Raw genomic sequence first — 24,247 nt, forward strand, 5'->3', positions numbered from 1 at the left:
GTGAGATAGTAAAAACCGAACTCCTGTCATTGATCTATTTTATTCACAGGTAATTTTTTTTTTTTTTTTTTTAACCTGACACAGACAGCTTGGCCATGCCAAAAAGCTCTTACAGAGTTCAGCTTGAGGTCTGTCATTACCATCCACTCTCATGCACCAGGAATTCTCTCTTTCCTGGCTTATTTCCACTAATTAAATACTTGAGGTTAACAGGGTTTCCCCTCCCTCCTCTCCTCTTAAATTAACAATTATCTTTCAACATTTTTTTAATATTGGACATAGTAAAGGTTTAGCCATTTAATATCTGCAGAATTCTCATGGTCGCGTTGTCTAACACAGTACAATGTTGATGTGTTCTTTCTTCCCCCCGAGTTTGACCCTCTGCATTTACTATTTCATTAACTAAATATTAACCTAGTCCCTAACCTCTGCTGCAGAACCTCTGTCCCATCCTTTTTATATCTAAAAACTAAAGCCTGAGTGTAACATAATCATAATCTTCAAGTCTCAAAAGCCTTAAGTCTGTGTTACAGTCGCTCCCAATTGCATTTGAACTCATTTTCTCTACAGAAACCTAACAACAGTGCCACGTCAGCAGCTTTGCTTTATTTCTTGGAGCACTGGGAGTTACCCAATTTATGAATATGAACTCTTTATGGCTTTGAAAATGCTGCTTTAAAGAGGCACATCTTGAGTATGTTTGTCCAACAGTGCTCTCCCTCTCCTCTCCTCCCTTGCTTCTGTCTCTCTGGCTCTCTGGTAAAATCTATCATGAATTAAGGAGGCTGACTTGATGGGAACAGGAAAAGTATGTGTACAAAACTGTACTCAGTTTCCAGTAAATCTATGATATGAACCAATAAAGCTGAAAAGTCTAAAAAAAAGATTGAATCTATCCTCAGCTGGCGTCAACTTTTTTCATAACTCACTGCCTAAATATTGTAACACAGTGTAAGGAATGAAGTCATGCATCAGAAACTGATCTCATTCTCCTAAATATTTCAAAAGAATGAAATAACTAAGGTCAAATAAGTGATGAGCTGAAGAGAGTATTTTTCCTCTTCATCCCCTCCCCAGTCACTTTCAACATTTTAAAGTTTAAAAGGACTTTGCCCTGGAAAGAATTCAGTACAAGAAGTTTTGTACAAGCAATTGGCTGGATTTGGCCAGAAGTTTGTGTGTCATTCTTTCTTAAAGTATACTCTTTCCTATTTATTTATTTTTTAAAGTCACATCCTCCTATAATCTACTCAGTTTATGACCTAAGCATGAAAACACACAACCTTCAGGATCATGGTGATTCTTTGTATAGGCTTTCTTCTAGCATTTTCAGAGAACAGACCTGAGGGCAAGAAACCTATTAATACCTCATAGTTTGTTTTATGAAGAATTTTGATTGCTGATTTTGTAAGACAAAGTCAGAATAATACTTTGAAAAACAGTTTGCAAAACAATGATTTTGACACTTCTACTTCCTAACATTGTGACAGTGCAACTATTCCTCTAAACAGGAAGAATTTCTTCCTGTGGGTAGTCTCATTAGGATGAATGCACAGACAAATGCTCTCCAAGCACTTCTTTAAGTTTAGTTAAGCACACTGGAAAACATGTTAATTAAAACTAGCATTTAACACAATTCAGCATTCAGCATAGCCAATGACTTTTGTGTTTAATATTTAAAAAGAAAAGTTATTGCTGTTAGCTGATCACTGTTGGTAAGGGTATCACCAAGCTAACTCAAACCAGTTTATACCATGGTGTATTGGGTTTGCATGGCAAGGTTTTGGTAGCAGGGGGGCTACAGGGGTGGTTTCTGTGAGAAGCTGCTAGAAGCTTCCCCCATATCCGATCATAGCCAATGCCAACTGGCTCCAAGATGGACCCACCGCTGGCCAAGGCCGAGACAATCAGCGATGGTGATAGCACCTCTGTGAGAACATAGTTAAGAAGGGGGGGGGGGGGAAACGGCAGAATTGCAGCTGGAGAGAGGAGGGAGAACATGCGAGAGAAACAGCCCTGCAGACAGCAAGGTCAGTGAAGAAGGACGGGGAGGAGGTGCTGCAGGCGCCAGAGCAGAGATTCCCCTGCAGCCCATGGTGAAGACCATGGTGAGGCAGGCTGTGCCCCTGCAGCCCATGGAGGTCCATGGTGGAGCAGATATCCACCTGCAGCCTGTGGAGGACCCCACACCAGAGCAGGTGGATGCACCCAAAGGAGGCTGTGACCCTATGGAGACCCCACGCTGGAGCAGGCTCCTGGCAGGACCTGTGGACCGAGGAGCCCATGCTGGAGCAGGTTTGCTGGCAGGACTTGTGACCCCGTGGGGGACCCACGCTGGAGCAGTCTGTTCCTGCAGGACTGCACCCCGTGGAAGGGACCCACGCTGGAGCAGTTCATGAAGAACTGCAGACTGTGGGAAGGACTCACGTTGGAGAAGTTCATGGAGGACTGTCTCCCATGGGAGGGTCCCCACACTGGAGCAGGGGAAGAATGTGAGGAGTCCTCCCCCTGAGGAGGAAGGAGCAGCAGAGACAACGTGTGACGAATTGACCACAACCCCCATTCCCCATCCCTCTGTGCCGCTGGAGGGGAGGAGGTAGAGAATTCGGGAGTGAAGTTGAGCCTGGGAAGAAGGGAGGGCTGGGGGGAAGGTGTTTTAAGATTTGGTTTTATTTCTCATTATCCTACTCCTATTTGATTGGTAATAAATTAAACTAATTTCCCCAAGTCGAGTCTGTTTTGCCCGTGACAGTAATTGGTGAGTGATCACTCCCTGTCCCTATCTTGACCCACGAGCCTTTCATTATATTTTCTCTCCCTTGTCCAGCTGAGGAAGGGGAGCGATAGAGTGGTTTTGGTGGGCACCTGGCGTCCAGCCAGGGTCAACCCACCACATATGGCTAAGACAAAACTTAGCCCTTACTGAGCCTTTATTGCTATAGTAGCCAAGAGTTATTCCTCTGTCGTGGTATTTTGTGCTGCAGACTTGTAGTTCTAGGAGGAATGGTTCCACATCAGGTTTTAAAGATCAATATGAACAAGTTTTGCCTGCAACTGCACAAATGCAAAACCTATTTGTCCTGGTTTTGGCAGGGATAGAGTTAATTTCCTTCCTAGTAGCTGGTACAGTGCTGTGTTTTGCATTTAGGATGAGAACAATATTGATAACGCACCGATGTTTTAGTTGTTGCCAGGTAATGCTTACACTAGCCAAGGACTTTTCAGCTTCCCATGCTCTACCGACTGAGAAGGCTGCAGGTGCACAAGAAGCTGGGAGGGGGCACAGCCGGGACAGCTGACCCAAACTGGCCAAAGGGACATTCCATACCATGTGACGTCATGCTCAGCATATAAAGCTGGGGGAAGAAGAAGGAAGTGTGTGGGGGGGCATTCGGAGTGATGGCATTTTTTTCTTCCCAAGTAACCATTAGGCGTGATGGAGCCCTGCTTTCCTGGAGATGGCTGAACACCTGCCTGCCCATGGGAAGCAGTGAATGAATTCCTTGTTTTGCTTTGCTTGCATGCGCGGCTTTTGCTTTACCTATTAAACTGCCTTTATCTCAACCCACGAGTTTTCTCACTTTTCCCCTTCCGATTCTCTCCCCCATCCCACTGGGGGGGAGTGAGCGAGCAGCTGCGTGGTGCTTAGTTGCCGGCTGAGGTTAAACCACAACACTATTATAGCTTTGTAAGTTTATATTATGTAATTTTAGTTAAATTTATGTACATAAAATAAAGCAATGTGATAGACACATTTGAGAGACTGGAACCAAATTAAAGCAAGTTTTCCTCTATTTGTCTACAACAAATTAGAGTTACAGCACTATTAATCCACAGTAATGTCTCACTTGAACAGGTTTGTTGTGTCTAACACTGATGTATTGCAATTCAGAAACTTGTGTAATTTTTTTTTACTTTTATTCACATTACTAAAACAGTTTTTAGTAAAGATTAACTCATAATCTGTGTGCATAAGCACATACACTATAAAAAGGTAGTGAAAAATATCATACCTAAAATAGCGACTATTTATAGCAAATTATTTTGTACAAAAACAATCTGTAAAATACCATAGAGAGTATAGACTGTATGATGATACAAAAGGAACACTTTTCAGGAAAGCGTTAAGCACATATTTAATTTACTCACGCTTTCTATTGAACCCAACAAGAATGAAGTTCCAGCTAAAAGTTAAGGGCTTCCTTATATACCTTTCTGAATAGGATCTATGTCAAGAAGCAATGTACTATTTTCTAACTATCTTAAGGAGTCTGAGGATATTTAAAAAAAAAAAAAAACAAGAAAATTGAAGAAATAGCACATAGGAGTTTTCTTGGCCTGAGTCTAACTTTTTCATATTTTTAATGTGAATTTACTGGTCATGAAAGGTGTCAGATTAAGAACCCTCAGGCTGAAGTTATCTATACAGCCACAGACATGTAGTGCATCATCATCAGCATTGTCAAATTTCCCCTTAAAATGCACTTCTGCTCTGAAGCCAACCAGAGTTTATACACTGCTAAAGAAATGTGGTGTTTTTTTTTTTTTTTTCCTTTTTTTAAATTTATTTTTAAATTCCAAGAAAAAGAATAGAAAGTGATTTTTGTGAAGGAAGGAGTCCACTTTCTAGTGTTAAGGGGGCTTCAGATCACATGTATTTGTGCAAGTAAATACTTTTGTGTAATCTTACTTGAACAACCATGTTGATTTTGAAGTCAGGCACTTACAAGTATATTGGCAGGATTTGGTCTGAAATTGTTAACCTCCCACGGTGCATTATCTCACTTTTTTCTGTGCAAAGCTCCGTCTCCCCAGTTAAAAAGTACCAATCTCCAGGGAGGACCAGAGGCTAAAAGGTACAATTCCACAGGTGCACAAGCCCAAAAACTTACATGGAATTGAATGTTTTTGGATTCAAACATTACTTGTTCCTAGGTAATTATGCTCATCTTCACTGGGAAGTTAACACCTAATGAGCCAAGAGGCAAATGGGAGACCTTTTACAAGCTATGCTTTCGGCATACCAGACCTCACAGGCAACAGAAGTAATACAGCAAATGCCTTCGATTCATGGGAATTGCCACAACCACATCTTTCATGAACTAGCACAAACCCATCTATTCTACCAAAGACAAATCTTTAGACTATTCAAAAAGCACATTCTAGAGAAACATAAAATACTGTCTATGACTGTCTCCCAATCTGAGGATTTTAAAATTTGCAATGCATACCTGCATCACTTTAAGAGCTCTCCTGATACGAGGATCTTTTTGTTCATTAATAAAGGAAAAAACAAGCCTTTTTAAAAAATCCATCAAATAAGCACCCAGACTGATGCATCACAGCTTTGTGCAGTTTCATTTTTACCAGTGCCAAGCAAATGAAAGCTGACAACGTTTCCTGCTTTACACCTGCCTAACATTTAATTAAGTTTTTTATTACCTGTAGAACAGTACTTCCCAAAGAATTTCAGTAAGACCTTTGATCCTTTTTTCCAAGTATTGTACCAACACACTTGGACACACTCCCTGACTGTGTATACTCAATTTTAAACACTTAAGTCTTATTACTTTAATGTCAACATTTGAAGTTAGGCATGGGAGTATTTGCTGGATCAGAACGTAAATCATTTTGCAAAGGCACTATTGAGAGGGAAATGTTGAACTGCAATTAGGTTACTGGTACTCTGGATGGGTTTCGCCTTGAAGTTAGAACTAACATCTGAAGTTTCCTAACATTTAAGGATATTCTATGGTGCATCTCACTACAGAAACTGAAGCCAGCTTTAAATTGCAGACAGAAATGAAAGGCACATGAGTCAAAGAGGGGAGAAGCACAGAACATATTAGGGTTGATTTGCCTCTTCATTTCAACAGTTAGCAGTTTGGGCAAATCTCAGACAACATCCAGAATTACAGGCTGGAAGAATCTTCTGCAGGTCATTTGGTTCAGCACCCTTGCAACTCTCAGGGAAATCTGTTCTGGAGTTTCATCACCCTCATGGGGAAAAAATAGGAAGGAACTAAGAAAGTCCTTGGCAGATCAGCTTTTCAACAGTGCTACAGACAGCTACGTATAGAAGCATAGTATGTATGTCAAATACATCGCAGAAGTATTTTAACATCATGCGACCTAATGACTAAATATATGGGCAAGACTCATGATTTGTAACTCCACATTTTCTAATTTAACTTAAGGCATGTCAAATATCTGTATCATGATTTTTTTTTTTGTTGTTTAAATCTGTGGTGATGACTAGAACTTCTATTTCTAACCAGACTTTTATCAGATGAAACATTTGCTACACTATGTTAGATCTACCTTTTATTCAATATATGATAAAATATAAAAGTCAATACCTATCAACAATAAAAGATCAGGAGTGCCATAAAGCAGATTTTTGGTCATATGCTGGCCTTCTGCTATGACAGCCACATAAATTACTTGATATATTCATACATGGTAGCCAAACAAGAGGGCTGACAAGCAGCAAGGAAATTACTACAGTCTGTTTTATTCAGTCACATTCAGTAGATCTTAATCTAGACATTCAAATGGGTGTCTATGGAGAACCTGTAAAAATTCAAAAACTTTGAAAATTCAGCTCTGGTTCAATCACCTAAACAAGTGTTCAGGCTTTCTAGAAGGGATTGAGGACAACCTACAGAAATATGCTAGGAGTTTTAAGAGCCTATTGATGCATTCAGCTCAGCTCTGTACATACCAGCTGAGAATTGGGAGCACTACTGTTATGTAAACCCAGGGCAGCAGCCAGTGTGGGTCTTGCTCGGTGCTATGCATGAGCTACAAAGCCTGCGCCTTACAAAGGTTTGTTAGCTGACGTGATGCTATTCAGCCATGACTGACTACTGTCATTACTTAGCTGATTAAAGTACACAATGCACTCTTGCGGGCTTGCTTAAGGACCTGTGCATTGTATTCATTGTGGGATGATGACACTGTAAGGTATTTGAAAATCAAGACATCTGAGAGCTAAAAAATGGATTTAGGTCCCTGCTTTTAGATATCTGTGTTTAAAATTTGATGGTTTAACATAAACAGACAAGCAGTCCTCAGGCTAAGAACAACATATTAGAAAATAATCCTTTAGAATGGAAACGTTCTAGCAGACTACAGTGCAAACCTCTAATATATTATCCCAATTTGTTTTTTATTTAACGGCCTGTACAGAATTGAGGGAGGGCTCGGACACTGTCTGCTACCGCACCAGGAGGAATTTTGTCTTCTGTCTACTTGGCATACTCTGTGATAGATTAAAATAGCTCTGCTTGTGCCTCTGGAGATAGCCTAATACAATTATAGAATCTTTCTCTCATAAACAGGATGAGTAGCTTGCAGTGAAAAAAAAAATCATAACTTTCCATCTGATCAAATCCATTTCCACAATGTCAGTGTCTCTTTCCCTTAAAAAACATTATTTAAAATTATAAGCAAACTCATGAACCCATGTTTCTGCTAAAAAATCCCATAAAAGGTCTTTCTTCCTGCACAAAACGTGATTTCAAGGATTCTAAACAAAAATATGTTTAGAAGGTCCATAGCTTCATCTGTAAAATACATTATTAGTTAGAGTCCTGTAAGTATCTATTTTTGTTTTTCAGAAAAGTCAGGATTTTAAAATAGCATTACTGTTTATCCCATTTTGGTGTTAATCTTAGTATTGCAACATCTAAAAGGCCATCAGATCTTCTGTCATTTTAATACAAATACAGTCCTTGGCTGTGACAGCATTTGGCATAGATATATTTTGCCATGATATTTCAGATAACCCCAAGTGTGTTTCTCTAAATGCATTAAAAATTTATATGGTTTAAAATTTATACAGCTTCCACACAGAGAAGAGGAGATTAGGAAACAGGCTTCATCAGGATAGCAATGATGCTTATCTGTAAAGTTCTTTTCTTCAGGGTTTCTAAAAATTCCCCGTCAGCAACTGCCTGAATTTCTAAGCGTGTCCTATCAATGCTTTATTATATTTTTGACATAATAGCAGAGACTGTTACATTAGATCTATAAGAGATTTTAGCTTCACTGCAGCAAAAGAAATATTTTCCTGTATCCATACCCTTTCAGTCATGGGCCCTCAATATATAGGTTAGCAATGTGCACTAAGTGCTGAGACATTGACTTTGGTGGGAGTTACAACACCTCACTCACTCAATACACCCATAAAGGTGATATTGGCTGTTGCAAGTGGATGGAGCAATCTTTATAAGATAAAGGCATGGGAGACAGGGACTCAGAGACATAACATCCAGGCAAGTTAAGGTATAATGAAATTAAGAAAAGGCATACAGGAGATTCCAGAAGAAAAATTAGTTTGGTGGTTTTTTTTTTTTTCCCACAAGGAAGAAAAGTTAAAATTTAAAAGGTGTTTCTAGTAATAAAATACCTGGAGAATTAAGAGCCAGTAAAAATGACACCGGTCACCTTGCAGGCATTGCTATGGAGATGGCAAGATACCATAAAAATCTTTCCAGACAGGATAGGTCAGGGCATCCTTAAATAGAAAACAACAATAAATTCACAACATTCCCAAAAGACTTCAGAGCCTTGCTATAAACACTAGTCAAAACTTTTGCACTGACTAATATATCAAACCACTTTGTCATGTTTAAATAGGTCTGCACAGTATCTGATATTCTAGTAGCAGCCCAGCAACAACAAATGGCAGGTCACAGACCATTCTAATCACATTTCATACTTTTTAAATTCTCCTATAACTGCAAGTCAGTATAATGTCATATAAACTAAATTGGTTTAATAAGATAATGTAATTCAATAGAAGCACTTTAAAAAAAACCAAGCAAAAAAATCCAGGCCCATAAGCCCATTAACCTAGCAAATCTTTCTATGATGTAAGTTTCCACTCAAGATCTTATGGAGTAATCACAAAAAAGGAGAGCAGCAGTAAGCGTCAAACTCAAGAACTCTTTCATAGCATCCTTCATTAATGTTGTTTAGTTTAGGGTCATGGAAATAAGTTGTCTCAGAGAAAAAGCAGTGACAGTTTTTACAAAGCAAATAATTCTTGCATGTCCTAACAGAGTGGGTGTATGCTAGAATTTATTCTTCTTCACTTGTAGTTGCCATACACAAATCATTGTACTCTAAGACATATGCAGTAAGCCCTTGGTTAGCTATAAATGATGCTCTGTAGAGCAGGTAGAAGGAACTGGGAATGTGATAAGGCTTACAGATTTTTCTCTGAATAATCTAACCAGAATTAGCATGTCAGGATGAACAGAAACACTGAGCAGATGGCTCCCACATAATTTCAGCTAGATAGAGCTGCAAATGATTGCCTTATATCTATGTAGACATTAAATGTTACTTTAGGTCTGTCTGATGGTTGGTATTTCCAAAGGCACCCAAGAGTATTAAATATCTGAAGTCTCACACAGCTTGAAAAAGTTAATCATCCAACTCACTTGTGCTTTCTTTCACAATGAATTTTGGCTCAATACTACGTCAAAACACTCTGAAATGCTGAGAGCTTCTTTTCCTATGCAAGCTAAATCCACTGTGCTGTACCAACTTCCTTCCTTCAATACCAAGGGGAACCATGTAAATGAAGAGACTGCATTTCTCAAACAGTAAGTTGCTCCTCAATGCCCAGAGAAATGCAAAGTTCGTTTTACAGTTAACTTACTGGATTTCTGATTATTTCACCTAAAAAAGGAACAGAACGAGCAGTATTAAAAAAAAAAAAAAAAAAAGAATTGTGTTTAAAGCCAGTAGGTAAATAGATAAATTCCTTTCAAAAAAATCATTCTTCACAGTGAAAGCTATGTAAACACTTCATATCTTTTCAGTAATAAAAATACAACAAAAGCAGCTGTTATGCATAATACACTTTAAGTTTAATTAAAACTGAAAGAAAAACAACAACAAAACCTGCAAAACTTAATTGCTTTCAACTGAAGCAGCAGCCACTTGGTCCAGGGCTAAATTTTCTGTAAAAAAACCAGAATCTGCTTTCATTCACATCTTTGCAACTCCACTGAAGTTCACTGAGGCTGAAGATAAGAGTCAACTACAGAATATAATTTGGAGGTCACATGCAAAGGGTCTGCACTCCACCTTTCCCATCAGTATTTTTTTTTTAAACTCAATTACAGTAACACTTTCTCCTTCATCACTCTGACTTTGATATCCCCAAGAATAAGACAACAAGATGAATGAGAGCTGATCACAAGTTCTACTAGAGTAATCAAATTTTAAAAGATGATATCTCATAAGACCTCTTCAATTGTACCAAGGATCTTCCAACTTCCTTTAGGAAAGGCTTGAATCTTAGAGGTGCTCAGCTCTGCCACTAATGCTTATAATTTGAGTTTCAATATTTTCATAAGATATCAACATTTTCTTATTATACCTATAGGGCATATTTGCATTATGCTTAGTGTGAAGCATTTACATCATCTATGTCTGAGTTAGGAAATAGAAATAGTATTATATGTAGAATCACATCTGGTATGTATTCATTAGGCAAACAGATAGATGGCATTGATGTAGAAACCAAAATGAGCATCTATACCCAAACAAAGATATATTGTGTACACGAAACACCCCAGTGGATTGACATATGAAGGGAAACCTCATGATCTATCAAAATTAGAATCTCAGACTACAAGAATGAAGGTAGGAGAGGTGATCAAAATTCCCTAGTTGCTAGGCATTTTATGGAAAGAGGCCACATTCACTCAGCTTATTAAAATTCATGGAAATTGAAAATATCCAAAAGCCCAGGAGAGGTGGGGTCAGAAAAATCTATTTCACAGAACTGGGAAGCTTACTCTAAATTCACCTTGAAAGCACTTTCCCCGTCACAGACTTCCTGAGAGCCTTTTGATTTCTCTCCTACTTAGGAGATAATTATAGAACTTCTTTTCCTCCCTGACTAATGCATACAGAAGGGGGTCACTTCAGCATTTTATGCAGATTATCATGGTTTGTTCCTAACTAGATCTTTGTTGCAAATTATTTCTCCTTTGCTCTCTCTCCAACTCATCTAGCAAGCTTATTTTTATTTCCTTCTGTTTCCCGTATCTCGTCCTCTGGCTGTGTCATTTGATATCATAACTGCTTTAGTATTAAATATTGTTGAACTCTACTTCTATTCTCCTCTTTTCCTTTGCTTTCTCCTTTAATTTTAAATTTACTGTTCACAGGAAACAATGACACTCAGGCACAGAGATGATGGAAGAGGGACATTAATCAAAGGTTACATAGTGCATTTCTCTTGTGGATAAAAATTCTAAAAGGTACAAATCCAAAGGGAAAGACTAAACACTTCCTAAAAGGATTTCTAAGGGCACCAGAACCATGTGAGATTTTCTAAGATCATCACAGTCATTTCAGCCAGGAAGAATCTGACTTTGTGAGTTTAAATTGCCAATGCTGGATACTTGGCCTATGTGGTCTGATCTGGCCCTCACAGCTTCTGCTGCTTTTATTGCTTGTACAAAGTGACACTAAGAGGAAGATGTGATGGGAAATTCTGCACCACCCCATTTCCACATCAGGGAAGTCTGTCTCCTCATAACACTACTACAATAGTGCAACAGTATTTTTCCATGCTTAGGCACCTCCCCTGCCTTGGGAACTGATTAAGTTTAAGACTTATTAATAGCTAATAAGCACAGTGTTTTCAAGATTAAACCAAGGCTCAGACATCATTGAACAACAGAAACAATGCTGTTTTAGGCAAGTTAGAAGTAGAGTCAAAACCCTTAGGGGTTTGGGTTTTTTTGCTAGTAGCTCAGATTTATTCTTAAAAAGAAAGCTGGGATAGGGTAGGTTTGTTTTTTTTTTTTTTTTTAAACTGCTTTTTTAGTATTGGATAAAAGTTGCAGGACATGAACAGTAGCAGTACTGCAGCAAACAGCTTGTGAAGTATATCCCAAAGATTTAGCATTCCAAATAGAAGTAGCAGGCTTCTGCATAACTCATTACACATTTTTGCAAGTAGTATCGGTGGTCAATAACAGACCAACAGTATTCCCCCTGAATTCACCAATCATACATAATTGCTAATAAAAAGAAAAATGAAATGTTCTTTCATGAAGAAGCTTTCAGTGTTTCTGTATTAAAAAGCAATGTAAGAACAAAGACTTTCTACAAAGCCCTCAGAAAGGTGGGCCACTTTGGAAACAGTCACAGCTGTGACTAAATCAACCAAATCATGCGTTCCCAAAAGATTTTCCCTTCAAGGTATTAACAACAGATTTTTCCTCAGCCTAACTGTCCTGCTTTATATATCGTTCACTCAGCCAGCTGCGTAGCCCTCTCCCATTCTCCCAAGACAGATTCTTCGTTATTTCAATAGTAGTTGTTGGAGAAGCTTTTCTACATCTGAGATAATATAAACACTAAAGGCTCCAAGTATTTGTATATACATAAGCGGCCTTAAAAGAGAAACTTTTTCTATTTATCAAGCTTAAGCACAAGCCCCCCCCTCCCCCCCCCAATGAACAACATTCATACCACCGAGTCCTAAGTAATCTAAAGCAGCACCCAATGTTTTTCTCTTCACTCCTGTCTGCCCCCCCGGCTTCAATTTCTCCCTCTTTCAGAATCCTATCTGGCACATGGATGAGGCTTTTTCAATAAATCAATACTCTAATAAAAACTGACTGCCTCTATGTACTCCACATATTAAGCGATTTTTTCTTTTACAGATTAAACCATTCACCTTATGCTCTACATTTGACATTCATTTTTAATAACAGACCTTAATAAAAGAAGCACCTGGCAAAAATGTGAATATAAAATAGGACAATGGTAAATCTTGTCTGCTTTGACAGTATTTTTCTGATGAGGCATAATAGCTAATCAATTTAATGTGGTTTCAGAAAGAATGATAGCATATTGCATTTACTGTTTTCAAAGTATACTTTTGAAAAAGAATAACCATCTGAAAGAACTGCTACGAGGATAGGCATGTTAAGTAATAGCTATCATTTTTTTGTCAGCAAAATGGAAGGCTACTGTTTTCAGCAAGAATGAAATTAGCAGCTTATCCATGAAAAATGTAAAAGACAAAATCAAATTACATACTTTTTGCTGAAATCATTATAGCATAAATATCCCTGTAGCATCTATATGGAAAACAATACATACATGATAAAACTGCTCCCCAGCACACATACACAGAAAGAACAAATTACCTTCCAAAATGTTATGTTTAAGAGAAGAATTTTCAAAACTATTTTGTGTCTCACATTTACTCCATGAAATTAGTAAAAAGAAAAGGCAGGGAAAGGAAAGCCAAAGCATAAGAGACTCATTGAGGAATACCAACAACCAAAAAATATCTGCATGCTCTGACAACTACCATCATCCCAAATGGGCTTTGCTAATCCAGGGATAGGCCTCCTGACAGCAGCTGCAACTTGAATCATTATGTTTTGAGCTAAGCTCTGTTCTGTCCTGACAAAAACAACACTGAAGAGTTGTACGAGGTATATAGTTCCTAAAAACACAGTCAATCAACATCGCTACAGTGTATGCTTCCATTTTACACCAATGACTTACCCAGATATTTCCATCCTGGTGGTAAGGTTTCCAGTTTCTCCCTGTATCACTATAGAGCATCCGATACTGAGTGACCCAGTCAGAACTGCTATACCTGCCTTGAGTCGCAATAGCACTGATCTGCTTCCTGTTCCCAAAATCCACCTGCAGCCATTGGTAATGATCACTGTCTGATGGAGACCAACCTCCTGCACCTGTTGGGTTGAAACAAAACAGAGAGATTTAGACCTCAAACACTCGCTTTGAAGTGAACACATTGTGAAGATGCTGATTGCTGGAAGGCAGCCCAGCTGAGAGGAGTATAATACCAAAAAAAATTGAACACACACACACAGAGAAATATGATTGCACATTTTTTTAGAAATGCATCTTTAGCACAGGCTTCAAATGCATTAACTCTGTTGCCTTAATCATTTTATGATATAATTATAATGATTTAATGGGCTGCCTGCTAACGAATCAATGCCTTTATAATGCCTTAATTACAGTTTATTAGTTTTTGCCAAATTATAATTGTTCAAGGGTTGACCAATTTGCCATGAAATACTTTGTCAGAGTAAGTTGGCACAAATCAATAACAATCTTTGGATTTTGTATGCCTTTTCAATAGCATTTCATGTTAAAGAGATAATATAGATAAAATGGGAGGAAATAAGAGCAAGCTCTCTGCCTTCCTATGTTTCACTATAGTGCACAAACTGACAGATCTACCAGAAGAGTTGAAAAAGGAGCAGGTACTGCAGGGCTGGATCCAGTTTTGATCTGCTGGGTGTACAAGCTGTCACAGATTACATTGGCAGATGCTTCACAGAAGTGTTATTGCTCTTTATGGGTCTATGAATTAACTTGACAGTAATACTATTAACAATGCTCTTCTCAGCCACCAGACTACATTGAACTGTTCTAAATAAAGGCGGCCAATGATGCATAGATACATGTAGTATTAAGACATTAATGCAATTTCTTATTCTTCTGAAATAAAAAATATTAAGGAAAAAAATGTAGTTGGATACTGCAGAGAATGATAAAAATTCTAAGATAGATATTATAATTATATATTTACCATAATGATAAGTATTAGGAAATGGATGAAACATCAAAAAACCCCTATCAATACAGAGAAAAAGTGGAGAATCATTCTCTTTATATTCATAGCAGACGTTAAGACGCAGAAAACAAAAACTTTACAGACTTAAAGTGATTACAGGGTTGGTTTTTTTTGCTTTTCTTTTAATTTTGAACTAAATAAATAGCCTGGCACACCATGAAATCACATAGTCTAGTCCATGGGCCAATTTTTCCTGCTTTTAATTTCACTTATAGACTTCAATTGATGTCACAAACCTAGCCTGCCTGCCAAGCAAGAAACTCTTTGCTATACTGCGTCTTATATACTCCCATCATTAGGCGGCAGCATTGCTTCAGTCTTAGACAATTCTAAAACTCATTCAGCCGCTACAGGTGTTAACATGTGCAGATCAGAGGACATTTTAATGTTGTGGTATCAATGGGATCATTTGATGTCATAAGTGGTGCCTTTCATTGTAATTACAAGTGTAGCACTACAGCAATGACATCTAATTTGTTAAAATGTTTAAGATTTACAATAGATGTTTTGTACCCAGCAATATAAACAGGGTTCTTTAGGGGTAGGGAATAGCATTTAAAACCCTTACTAAAAGCGCTTGCAGGGCAAAGTATTCCCACACATTCCCAAATTCAAACTAGCTCTATTTTTGCAGAGAATGGCAACTGGTCATTTAAAAACAGAACATAGCTTCTTCATGACTACTGTGCAAGGAAGTTGGAACAGTTAGCTCTACATACTTGTCGTAATAGCATAGACGCCGCTTTCTCTCCCTATCCTAACATCCCTGTCCAAGTGGCGTATCTGAGACTGATGGCACACAAAGGATAAGAAGCTGCCCCTGCACAGAAGCCACCTTTGTAAAAGGGCCCTTTGGTGGCTTCATAAAAAGTAAGGTCTGAATGTGAGCATTCAAAAGTTATTATGAAAGGCAGAGCTGACAAATCCATCAATAAAATGTCCTTCAGCAATGCAATTGTTGAAGAAGGATAACATACTATAGCTGTAAGAAGGCTAAAATAGACATGTTTTTTACACTTTTTACTTATGCAGGAGGCTTTGTTATGCAGGAGATTTACATGAAAGCAGGAGATTTTGTTACGCACATTTAAAAGAAAAGACTTTTATCTATAACATGATATAATGTTTTCTTTTAGTACATTCCTATTACTGAGACGAGACTTTGGCCTTCTTTAACTGATAAACATATTCATTCATTGTAAATTGTAACTAGGTTTCAGAAAGTCTTCACCTACAAATCCATTGAAAAGTTCGGAAAAATTGAGTGCTAACATTAATTTTCCCATTTTTTTGATGTAAGAAGAGGAGGAAGACATTCTTCACATCATGCCTGACAAAAGTTAGAGATATGTGACACAATAGTCACACCTAGGCCAGGAGATGGAAACATGAGTATTGCAAGACAGCCTGCCCTATAACCATTTCTAATAAGCGAGAGACAAGACTTTTAGTCAATATTGCAGACAGCAGCAACGTTATCCCATTGGTTTCTTGACCTAATTCTCTCAGTTTCACATTTGCCTTCCGGCTTTTCCAAGAAAGTAAATAAATAAATAGTCAAAAGGATGAAGGAGAAACACATTGGATTATATCTAAATGTGCTGCTTAGCAGACCAGCATGGGAAGGGAAAGGTGATCAGTCTGTGCGGCAGGGCAGGCATCAGCCATTCACCAGAAGCAGCCTGTGGGGATCCATTAAAAGTTTCCTCTTCCCCTTTGATTCGTCAAGCTGTGTAATTTGGGGAAGCTGATTACTTTGTTCATTTTGTTTGTGATATGCGTAACCTCTATTGATTCAAGGATTAATAAAAGTCCTCCTTTTTTTTCAGGTGCATGCTCTAAATATGTTATGAAAAAGTTGGATTATATAAAAATTTCCCCGCTGTGAGATCCTTGCAAAGGCCCTGAATTCATCGGAAGAATTTAAGTACGTTTGTGTCTCCATTCACACTAAGCAGGGACAAAAATCTTCCCCCCCCGTCCCCGGAAATATGCACATGCTTACAGCTCAGCATATCATTAACTATTTTGCTGAATAAAAACCAACTTCTTCACTGGCATGAAGAAGTTGGTTTGATATTGGACTGGGAACAAAGGAGTTACTGACACATAAAATATTTAACACATTTTGCCTTTTTAAAGTAGTGGCGAATTTGGAACAAACCTTATTTCCACACTATGGCATTATTTCCAAAATACACTTACTTTTATGGCCAATATATTATGACAGAATAATGAATTATCTTTAAGGAATGAGCAAAATGACAGCATGTTAGTAGTTTTCAGTGAGCATTGCTTTGTACTGAAACTGCAATGGTATATTAAATTTGTTGAATAAATGCTATTCACAGTATTATTCTTCACACCTTGGTGTAAACTGTTTATTTTGAATGGTTACAGGCTATATTCTGAATTTTATTACATGCATTATTTGCACTTTTTATTATGGCAGAAAAAAGGCACTGGATACATGTTTTTTTATATGATACTCCATTTTACTTCATGTACTGCCTTTTAATGCCAAATGCCACAATATACTACGAAATCAATGTGAGTTACAAATTATTAGAAAGATATTAGAACTACAAAGTATTTAAAAGATATTAATCATATGCACATAATATAGTTTACTTTCATGAAACAGGTAAGGAGCATTTATGGGGTTCTTTGGTAGTAGAGGTGCGATAAATACAATTGCAGACAATATCTGCTTCCTATTTTTATTTTTATGCTATTCCAGAATTTGATGTGATTAAACATATTCACCCACTCAGTGGCCAAAATAATTAACTTGGTGACATTAACCAAGAGAGTCACTGAATGCTTTTATTTAGACTGTATAGCACTCTTCACCACAAACAGGGCAACTAATTTCAACTTGAGCAAGAACGAACCTTTGCTAATAGATATCAGAGAACTGCAAGTTCAGCAACAGTAAAGTCAACGTTGAGCATGTGGCCCACATATCTTTGTGCATCCAAGAAACTTTCCTGTGCAGAAAAGCCTAAAAGTCTTAACCAGCAAAGCCAGCCAGAGCATTCTTGTGGTAAAAAGCAGCTATGAAAGATTTCATAAAGCTTTACTTTCAAATCAAGCTACAGAAAGTCATTTGATCTGCAGATTGACCAAAAAATGTGTCATGAGTCTAGTACTGAAAAAACACACTCGGTGATGCAGAAGACACATAAAACTATATTCAGGATGCTAAGAACTTGTAAAAGTTGAATCTTTTCATGATTTTTCACCAAATAAAGACACTTGCTAACAAATAGCATTAGCATCATTATAAGAGTTGACGTTCAAAGATTTAATTTTTTTTAATTATGAAAACCCCAATGGCTTACATGTTTTTATTGGATTTTATTCTACAGGTTCATTCCATGGAACTGAAAACAATATGAAAAACAGAGCCTATCTCTAAATGACACATGCAAAAGTTAGCACTTAATATATTTCTAGGAGTATAAAGAATTCAAGTCAATGTGGGTCAATTTTGCAGAATTTCATGTATAATTCCTTCCTTTTAATTAATTATACATTTCAGCTCCCTGATCAAAGTTGAGTGAGCTAGCTCCCATTTACTGCAAAGGAAGAAAGCCTACGTGATGAGTTAGCCTTACCTTCTTATCATTCCCCCCTGATAAATTATCAGTAAGTAGCAAAGCTGGGGTAGGCTTACAGATTTGAGAGTTTTATCTGAACTGTCATATGCTGCTGAGCTTATAGATCTATAAGAAGGGACACTAATGATTTCTGAAAATGTCTGTTCCATTTCTGTTATAAATCTTCTTTCTTTTGAAAATTTGGCACTTTAATCTTCATTCATGACTGAAACTGTAAAGATTAATTTGCACCAGAAGAATCCCATCCTTGTTTTAGTCACACTTATTCATCATTCCCTACTTCAAATCACAAAATAAAAAATACTAGTACTGCAGTAAGTCTAGTTTTCTACTCTTTTCAAATCAGTAATAAAAGGTTTCAATTACATGAATGAAAGAAGAAGGGGATCCTTAGAAAATTCATTACAAAATAAACTATGAAAAGATATAGATAGAAGATTTAGGATTTGTGGTAGTTATAACTCAAGGGATTACTTTAATCATAGAAAATTTCTATAACCTTTCAGCAAGGAAACCAAAAATATGCCTTTTTAATAATTATGTAATAATAACCCAAAACATTCTTAGAGTTTGAATCTGCTTATTTGTATGGGAAAAACACAACCCAATCTTTCAATGAGAAATATCACTTTCTAGGTCACTGCAATAGCATGAAATCAATACTGTTTGATACCTTGCTATTTTCAAGACATTGCTTGTCATTCCTCTACATAAAAGATAAATCAAGACAAAAAGGAAAACTTTGAAATACTGAGATCATTCATTCACTGCACTTCAGAGAAAATATGGGCAGCCATTTTCTGCAGTACCCTAGAAAACAATATAAAAGGCCCAAACTTCTAAACTGTATAAATTTATCTGCACTGTTAGTTACCATTATGCTTAAGTAGGACATCAATGGCGGTTTCCATTTTTGGTTTGTCTTCCTCTGTTTGTCCATTTTATCATTGTAGATAAAGACTGTCTGTATACAGACAGTAAAACATTTAACTTTACACAGAGCAAATAACATCATAGCATTGAGTGGGTCTGGTCACACTGAGAAAAGTTATGCACATACAGAAGTCTTGGATGATTAAACACTTTGCACTTCAAGCTGCTTTGAGCAAGGATTGTTTTTACCCTGTATTAGGCAGGGCCCTCTAACAAAGAGACTCCAATCCTCATACAGGGCTCCACTTCCAATTAAAGCAATATTTTCCTGATATTGGCATGGAAAAAACATTTTTTATTTCCTTACCATAAACAGCATGCATTGTTATATTTCTTGTATTCATCTGCTGTTCTAGGTAAATTTGGATTTGTAATCCAGTCCCTATCTTTAGGGTAGGGATTTGCTTTTGCATGTTTGAAGAGCTCTTCTTTCCAGCACATAACAACAGTGATGGAATTGCAGACAAGGCCATGCATGATGCTGATGGTGGGCAAATAATGAACATTCTGCTTCAGAAGAAGCAAAGGTTGATATTTAGAAGGCAGCGAATACTGAGAAAATAGCAGCAAGATTATAGTCACCCTCTTTTAAAATTACCTATATTTATTTTTTAAAAAGTTAAATATCACAGAGAAGAAGAAAGAGGACAGAAATGACAATAACTAGATTTCATCTTCTCCAGAATTCATTATTAGAATTTATCCCAAATCAGACCATATTTACTAAAATCTGGCAAATTAGACCCAACCTTTGGCCTAACTCCCCATGAGTTTCAATAACACCTTTCCAGAGGTGCAACAAGAATTGGGTTCTAGTAAGCCTTGAAGCTCTAAGTTCCCTATAAAACACATCTGATAAAATTCATTTTGCAGGGGTAGCAGAAGATAGGAAAGATCCAATATTCATTCCCCAAAAGCCTTCCATCGTAGCAGCTGAAAGGTGTAAGTCTAGAGAGAGGTCAGTATCAGCATTAATCTGGACTGCTGAAAGGCTGAAGTAGCACACCAGCCTATCCAGTGTCCATTACTAGTCACTGGGAATGTTTCTACTGATTTCAAGTGGCACTTACCAGTGTCTTCCCTTGGTGTTGCTTAAACATCTGATAAAGTATACTTTTTGTTTCTTTAAACTATGTAATACTTTTTTTCCCCTCCTTTTTTGGGGGGAGGGGAGGGGGAATAAGGATTAGCCCTTATTCACTTTAGTATATATATTTTGGACATTGTTAGACTAATTTTAGAAAACTTCCACTCTACTAAAAAATAGACCGGGGGGGAACCCTAATTATATTTCTTAAAATTATTTCATTTTAATTTAAAAACCTGAAAGTTAAGAGTAGAAATAACCCAAGGGATAACAGTAGTTATCAGGATACAGTCCACACAGATCTTTTTTAAAAGAACATTAAAATCACTACATTATTTTTTTAAATCCCAATAGATCTTTCTTACAGTAAATGCAATTAAAATAAATCCCTTGATGTAGTGTCTGCTTCCTAATACCCACTGCTTCCCAGTATATCTTAACTGAGCACAAACCACATATGGGGGAATGAATGATGAATCTGCCTTAAGGAACAGTGGTGATATCTAACAATAAAAATGATGCAAAAGAGATCTCATCGTTGTCATTCACAATTGTCAAACTCAAAACAGGGGGAAAAAATCGTAAGCCTGAGGAGTCTCATATCCTGAATCTGCTGTTGGGGAACAAACACTTTGCAGCTTGGGTTATTTTAATGAACACATCACTTTAAACTATGCCTTTCCCATCTGTTCTGCTTTCTAATTACATATGCAAAAAGAAGCTCATTCACAACTGCATCCTAATGGAATCTTAAACAAAACTTGGATGAGATTTAAATATTCTGTGCACATCATCTGTATTCAAGGCATCAAGCAGCTTCTTCTCCATGAGGTGTTTTCTTGTTTTCTAGACAGAAAGTTGAGGCAAGGCAATGGATCACTGAGCCCTGGCATACAAACCCCCTGCATACAAAATAACCACAGTGGCGTACAAAAGACAAGGAAGAGAGTATAGAGATCTCCCTTTCCTCACACCCCCTTTTCAAGTACCAGGACGCAAATCTTTCATTGCGTGTTTATGCATTGCAGCACTGGGGTTTTCCTAACAACTCAGGTCATGTCCCTGGCAAGAACTAGCAAGTGTATAGCTAATAGATAGCAGACACTGCCTCTGCAGTGCCTCTGCTGAGCAATGAAGCCCTGATTAGCAGATTCTTATCCAAGATTTTAATGATGGTCAGATCAGGAATAGCAAAGTTTTATTGACTGTGATTGAATACCATTTACAGCACTTCGAAATCCAGATACAAGCTCATTATGACACTTCTGGTAGTTCCTTGTAACTGTTGTGATCTCTCCTTAGTAGAGATGGCAGAGAAAAAGGAATTAAGATATTCCTGCATGTGATCTATACCATTTCTATAGCAATGAGATGCCTAAACACTTTAGTCACCTAAATGGTCCTGTTCCCATTAGTGCAGTCCACAAAGTGACGGAAGGCAAAGCTGAATTTCTGTAAGTTAAATAGTGATGTTCTAGTCCATCTTGATTAATATTTTTTTCCCCCTCAAATGATTGTACATGAAAGATGATTAAATGCCATAATTCAGTCTTCAATATCTTGTTCTGTGACAAGTCTTCAGTGATAAAAGATAAAAACTGAACCTCCTGTCTTGCAGAGACTTGCTGTGGGAGATTCTGTAGTGAATATAGTTTCTGCCATTGTGCTTCGGTGTGTGTACCAGTGTTTCAGTGATGTACAAACACCACTGCCTTGAAATGCTCACTGTTAACAAATAAAAGCTACGTGATTATTTCATTATACTCATTATCTGTTTTCTACCTATGTTTTTTAACTCCAAATCTCCTGGTCTGTGTCTCCCACCAGAAATTTTTCTCCCTTGACATGCCCTGCTCATGATGTACTCCCTCTGGCTGTTATTTGCCCTGAAAGACTCTTAGCCCAGCAAGTACAAAAAAATGACCTGGCCTAGCTCCTGCTGTTAAATACAGCAGTTCTGAAGTCCAGCTCCCTTGATGATTGCCAACAGCCAAACTTTGCCTGCTGCTACTGATGTTTGTAACACCTGCTTGGGCTCAGCTCCTGGACTGCTACAGAACCTGAACACTGCTCACTTTTCTTCTCTCTCTGTTATTCTTTATCCATTTCTACTAGTGTTTTTTGTTTTTCTGGGTTTTTTTTAAAGCTGCTTCTTTTGGGATTGACATGAAAAAATACATTCAAGAGTATGCTCAGGTTGAAGATTTTTCCCTAGTGTTTCCTATCCAGGTTAAACCTGCTTTTCCTCTATACAAATGTCTTTTCCATCTGCTCAAAATTTCAGACCTGAATTCCCATTTTATAGGAATTTCTCAGAAGCCGGTTTCAACCCAGATGGTGATGATTTCTCAAAACTCAGAGTTGTTAATAAAGCAGTCTGAAATATTTTTTCTGACTATCTTATTCCTTTCTTCTTGAGTGCTGGAGTGCTAAAATCACTACACATTTTGATAATTTCCCACAAAAATTGTAAGTGAAGCCAATGAATTCTCATAAAGAGGTTCTCTTTTCTGAAACAAAATAACTGAGGGGAAAAGAAAAAAATCAGTCAGCTCTACTGAAAGTTTCTGAATACTTAAAAATCGCTATCTGAATCTTTTCTGTATGCAAGTTGCCTAGAAAATTAACAACTAGAGGGAGCTATACCACTCTCTTGTGCCAACATTACACTACCACTGACCCAATCCTGAGAACAGGACAGGACTCCTCCCTACCAGCCTCATCAATTAGCCACCGCTTCCAAATGCTTCTGTGAGACAGACCTTGCTCATGGTATTACAGGAGCTCTGATATTATCAGTGCCATGCATGAATACAAGTTACTGGTACTGTTTAATCCATCTTAGTAAATGTGCCTCCCTCTCCTGTTTTTTCTTCAACAAGCAGGAGCACAGAATTGTGTAATATTGTGAGATGACTTTTGAAATCTAGTATACAGCTGATCCGAGGGTTTTGCAGGGTTTTCTGTTTTTAACAAAGCTAAAGGATAATTTTTTTTCCCATTAATGCATATATTGCAAGCAGTACCCAGATCCTTAGGCTTTCTCTCCATTAAGAAAAAATATGTTTAAAAATTACTCTGTACTGCATCCATTTTGATGATGAAAGCTCATATTATGCCTTCTATTTTGCTAATAGCAAAATATTTATTGATATCATATGCAGAGTTGCAACAACATGGGAGGAACAATTTTATTCTTTATTTTAATTTGCAAAATAATAGGTTCATTTCAAGATAGGACTATATCACAGCAGAATTCAACTTTTTAGGGCAATGATTTGCCTGAAGTCTATGGTAAACTACTAATAAATATTGACTATTCCCTAACAAGTTTATACTCCTTAGAGCCAAAACAACACTGTATAGGAAATTATAATCATGTGAGACTGTACTAGGGAAAAAAGCCAGCAGAAAAAGTTAAAAGTTATAACACTAATAAAAGTAACAGTGTTCTTACCAGTGCAATCAAATGTTAATTTACCCACATGGGATTAACTAATCTGATACATTTTAGACACTAACCAGGGAATGAAATTCTACTAGGATTTTTATTCAATATAAATTAATGAGAACTCAAAGTTCATGCAGCAGAGCATTTCAAAAATTAAACTATAATAAGTTAAAAGCCCCAAATGCACACCCCAACCCTTGTTCTTTAAACTTTAACCTACAGAAGGGAGGAGAGTATGGAAATGCTAGCTTTAGAGTAGGAAGGTTCAGCTTTCAGGGTCTGGGGGAGGATTCAAAGCAGGATTTAACTTCAGGTACCCTGAATCATCCCCACTTCTCCCCCTGCCTCCGTTAGCCCTCTAAGACTCTTAAAATGGCATGGCTCCCCAGGGGGCTGAAATTAATCTCTCTGCAGTTCCCATGCTACCCATTGAAGCTGTTCAGGCTACAGATTGAAACACTTGTTCTGAATATATTTTTTCTACA

General features: G+C 37.5%; 1 protein-coding gene across 1 annotated transcript in view; it reads right to left on the reverse strand.

The window, feature by feature from the left end:
- CNTNAP2 (contactin associated protein 2) overlaps positions 1-24,247 on the reverse strand; it is a 1,225,394-nt gene that overhangs the window by 799,455 nt on the left and 401,692 nt on the right. The window contains exon 3 of the mRNA XM_076330744.1: positions 13,561-13,754. Coding sequence (XP_076186859.1) covers positions 13,561-13,754 — 194 coding nt within the window. The remainder of the gene's footprint in view (positions 1-13,560; positions 13,755-24,247) is intronic.

This window comes from Aptenodytes patagonicus, chromosome 2 (genome assembly GCF_965638725.1).
Source record: "Aptenodytes patagonicus chromosome 2, bAptPat1.pri.cur, whole genome shotgun sequence".
In the NCBI taxonomy this organism is placed as follows: Eukaryota; Metazoa; Chordata; class Aves; order Sphenisciformes; family Spheniscidae; genus Aptenodytes; species Aptenodytes patagonicus.